This window comes from Nestor notabilis, unplaced genomic scaffold, assembly GCF_000696875.1.
Source record: "Nestor notabilis isolate BGI_N333 unplaced genomic scaffold, ASM69687v1 scaffold13578, whole genome shotgun sequence".
Classification (NCBI taxonomy): Eukaryota; Metazoa; Chordata; class Aves; order Psittaciformes; family Psittacidae; genus Nestor; species Nestor notabilis.
This window is the reverse complement of record NW_009941568.1, coordinates 5,310-9,485: the sequence shown is the minus strand read 5'-3', so window position 1 is coordinate 9,485 and position 4,176 is coordinate 5,310. Positions and strand designations below refer to the sequence as shown.

Here is a 4,176-nt window from a genome sequence, read left to right as displayed (position 1 = left end):
CTGCTGAACTCTTCTTCCAAGCCTGGAGAACATAAGCATGCATTAACTTGTCAGAAAACTTATGGGGAAAGAAAACAGTGCAATATAAACAGGAAACTTGTTACATCATCTGCTGGGCTCCTGCATGCAAGGAGGATCCCCACCACCTCCTGAAGCAGTGCTGTGCCTGAGCAGTGCTGATTTGCGATAGCAGAGTGCCCTTGGTAGGGCAACACAGGAGGGGAGCCTGCCTGGAGAGGCCAAGGCAGACCTGGCTGTCCTGTGCAGCCCCAGCTCACCGAGTCTGCCTGGCTAAGAGGTGAGGCACGTGCTGCATGGAGGAGATGGCACACAGCACTGGGACCCAGGCACAAGGAATGGTCCATGTCTTTATGGAGCTAAGGAAAACACTCCTCAAGCATGTGCTACAAACACCCCTCTCCAACACAGCCCTGGATAAGCAGCATGCTTACGCTCTCGCCCCAGAGCAAACCCCATACGGAGCTGACATTCAAGCCTGCAGCAAGCAATGTGGCTGCACAGGAACCACACCTCTCTCCTACCCCAGGCTCCCTGCCTCCCACCTCTCCTCCCTTTCCTCCCCACCCATATGCTCAGTCTTGCCAGTTTGGGCAGATTTTCAGGAATCTAAGTTAAAGACATACTGTACATTTTGGCAAAATCAAGTCTTTGGTGCTTCAGCTGTTAAAAGACCTGGCTAGTCATGACAAGTTGTTTTCTAAGCAGACACAAAGGCAATGGAGATTTCTGAGTAAATAAACTACTAAGGGAGAAAGATCTCTGACCTATTTGCCACGTTTCCCCTGGGTCTGGTCCCCATGGCTTTACTACGCTGCCACCTCCAGCTGGGCAAGATGCCAAACCCCAAGCTCCATGCGAACCTGGGAAACAGACAGGAACATCCCTAAGGAATTTAACCTACACTTGGGCTGAAAGCACCCATGCCTTTGCTTGGTTTGTTTTAAAGAGGAGCAACGGCAAAAGGAAGGAAAAGAATATGCTATGGTTGGTTGTTGGAGAAAGGACATGAACGAAGAGGGAACTGGGCAAAGCCTATAAATAACATTGCTGTTTCAGAGAGAACTGGGTACTCGACCATCACAAAACTCCAAACTACTATGAAACTACATGATGTCCAATTCATTGCTAATAAGAGGAAACACTTTCCCATGCAACTCTGAATCCACCTGTGGAACTGAATGCTGCAGGATGCTGTAGCAAAAGGCAAAGCGATCAGATCCCTATGAGGACTACAACATTCCAAGATAAACAGGGCTTTCAGGAGTACACTCCTAGGATAGAGCTGCCACAGCTGCCTTCATCAAGACTTCACACCCTGAAGTAACAATCAACTGTTGGTGTTTCATCAGGGAAATAGCAGAGGAAACACAGCCCAAGACTGCCCAAGTCTGCACGTTGCCCGTGTCTCAGAACATGACTTCCACTACTGCAATGAGAAGGGCATTTCTGCATACTTGGCTTCATGCCTTCGGGTAGAGCAGACCGAGTTCCACAGAAGTCACAGGGAAGTGACAACCCTGCATACCACACACTGCTCCAGAGCCCAGCCTCACGCAGAGGAGCCACCTTCCCAAACATCCAGGCAAGTAAAGCAGCTCTGCATGCCACCATCCTGTGGGTCTGGGCACCAGGCCACCTTGTCGCATCACGGTGGCACCCTGAGCAGCTACGGTGGAAAGGACACACTGACCATGGCTCCCAGCACCCAGGCACGGAGCTGGACTGCTGATGTGCCACATGCAGCTGAAGCAGTGTGTGAAAGCTGTGCTTAGGATAAGACAGCTGCAGACAGCAGGCACTTCCCCACAGCTTGCAGTAGGGACTGCTGGCCCCAAGGTCAGAGGAATGCTCCTTGTAAACAGAGAGGAAGGCAGAAGAACCAGAGGAAAGGCAGCCTCCTCTCTGTACCCCCCAGGAGAGAGCGACCCACATTCACAAGCATTATTACAACACCACTGTAATTGGATTAAGCCACAGGAAGACTCTTTTATCTTGCTTAGTTTAAACTGCGTTAGCGCTAGAGCTCCCTATTAAACCACAGACAGGCTATCTGGGGTGAGCGCGCTCTCTGCCCAGTCATTTAGGCAGAACGCAATTCTGTTATCACAACTCTCACATTGTCCCATGCTCCTTTATCAGGGTAAGCAGCTAATTACACAGCCTGGCTCACGCAGGTAATGAGCACTCAGAAAAATGCAGTAAATGCAAAAACCTTCCAGGTCTTTAAGCAGCCTTTTCACAATTCCCTCCCTTGTGCCCTTGTTTCAGCCTGATCCATTTTCTTCTTTCTCACACTGAACAGGATATGCAATGATCCAGAGCTGAAAAGCTTGAGCAAAGCCTCAAGTCAACTGGTTTCCACTCCCAACCACGCAAGCTGTGCAACTCTGGAAACCCAAGGCGGATGTAACACAGACAGAGCAGGATATATCGAACAGTGTGCAGATGGACTGGAGGCCAAATCTTTCCATATAGAGCCCTGCACAGTCAGTATTTTATGGTATTTCACTGTTTGCGACACTAATCTATGGGGAGAAAAACCATGCTGTTTGTTACACAGCAACTAATCCATGGAACAAGCAGCTGTTAAACAGTGACCTCCCTTTATCCATTCATGTACTCATCTCTGCTGTATCCAGCTGCCCTTTCCTGCTGCCCAATGTCCTGCCAAAACTTAGTTTAGAGTTTTGCATTCTGTCCATCAAAATTATCCCTGCAATTTCAGCTGGCTGCGAAACTCTTTGCTTCCTATTCTGGAGCTTCTCATCATCATTGAGCAGTGCTGATTTGTGGGATTAAACAGCTGATGCGGGATCCATTTATCCAGAGATACAATTTGCGCAATACTTAAGACTCCTTCAGGATGAATGTTACTAAGATTATTAAATTTGCATGCCACAGTGGCCAGCTGTTTCTGAAAACCCATCCTCCAGGTAATTATGCTCCTCTGGAGTGGCACAGATGAAGTAGCACGACTGCGCCCACAAACCTCCACTGGGGGAAAGCACTAAGTGCCGTGGGCTGAGAGGTGCGCAGCTGGACCTCAAATTACTTCTTACAGCACACATCTGAAGGCAAGCCCTCTCTGGAAGAGATGCTGTTCCCAGCAAAGTAAAGCCTCATTAGTGTAGAACCAAAGCATTAGCAACAGCAGCCGAAATAGCTCTACTTACTACATCATAATCTGTCGGTGCTCGGTTCCGGGATGCAACCACACCAACACCCGTGATGGGATCCATCGGCAAGTCGGGCAAGGCATCGGAGAGGTCTCGCACTTCAGGCATTATGGACTGATCCTGAAAGAAAAGAGCACAATTAAAGGGCTGCTCAGCAGCACACCCCAGTAGAAGACAGAGAGCACCGCGAGCCTGCATGCATGCCACAGTGCCTGTGCTGACACACCACAGACTGCCAAGTTAAACAAGGGATTAGGCCAGACACACCTTCTGCACTTTCATTTGCTTTTGATAAGAGAGTACATTTGTGCAATGCCCAATAGGTTTGGAATTTGGGCCTGCAGCCTCTTCTGAGATTAATTTTGTTGCTTCCAGGATGCTTAGCATGGGCTGGTCTCCATCTAGCAATGATGGGAAAACCCAAGCTCACTCCCTTCCCTTCCAAACAGAGGGCAAATTTCATGCCTGAATCAGGCCGGCTGAAGCAGCTCTGCTATTTCAAGCAGCAAGAAATCTGCTCCTAATGGCTTCATTGGGAGGGTCCCCATCCACTACACGTGTTAGACACACTGGGGGTTCCCCCACGAGTCTTCAGTCCCACGCACCCTCCTGAACCTCATGTAGCAGCACAGATGTATCTGGCGCTGTATGCAAAACCGCACTTGCTGCAGAGCGCCTCAACGCCAGGGAACACAGATGAAGCAGCACAGGGTGGTCTGATGCAAAGCAGAAAGAGGCCTTGAAGAGGCTTGAGCATCTTCCAGGAGAAGGGAGACATCACCAAAGTACTTCACAGGAAGGAGATACGCAACGGGGGATAGAAGCAGGTAAGACCAACCGATTTCGGAGAGATGCCGTTGCAGGAAGCAGGAGGAGAGGACAAGAGAGCTGCTGAAACAACTTGTTGAGGAGGGTGGGGAAAGGTGCCATTGCCTCAGCACGTGGTCTCCTGCTGAGGCAGCCAGTCAGGGCAAGTCTT

General features: G+C 49.8%; 1 protein-coding gene across 1 annotated transcript in view; it reads right to left on the bottom strand.

The window, feature by feature from the left end:
• The window catches only part of MVB12B (multivesicular body subunit 12B), an 11,520-nt gene extending 8,209 nt beyond the window's left edge, over positions 1 to 3,311 (bottom strand). The window contains exon 1 of the mRNA XM_010020971.1: positions 3,195 to 3,311. Coding sequence (XP_010019273.1) covers positions 3,195 to 3,305 — 111 coding nt within the window. The 5' untranslated portion in view covers positions 3,306 to 3,311. The remainder of the gene's footprint in view (positions 1 to 3,194) is intronic.
• Positions 3,312 to 4,176: the final 865 nt, after the last annotated feature.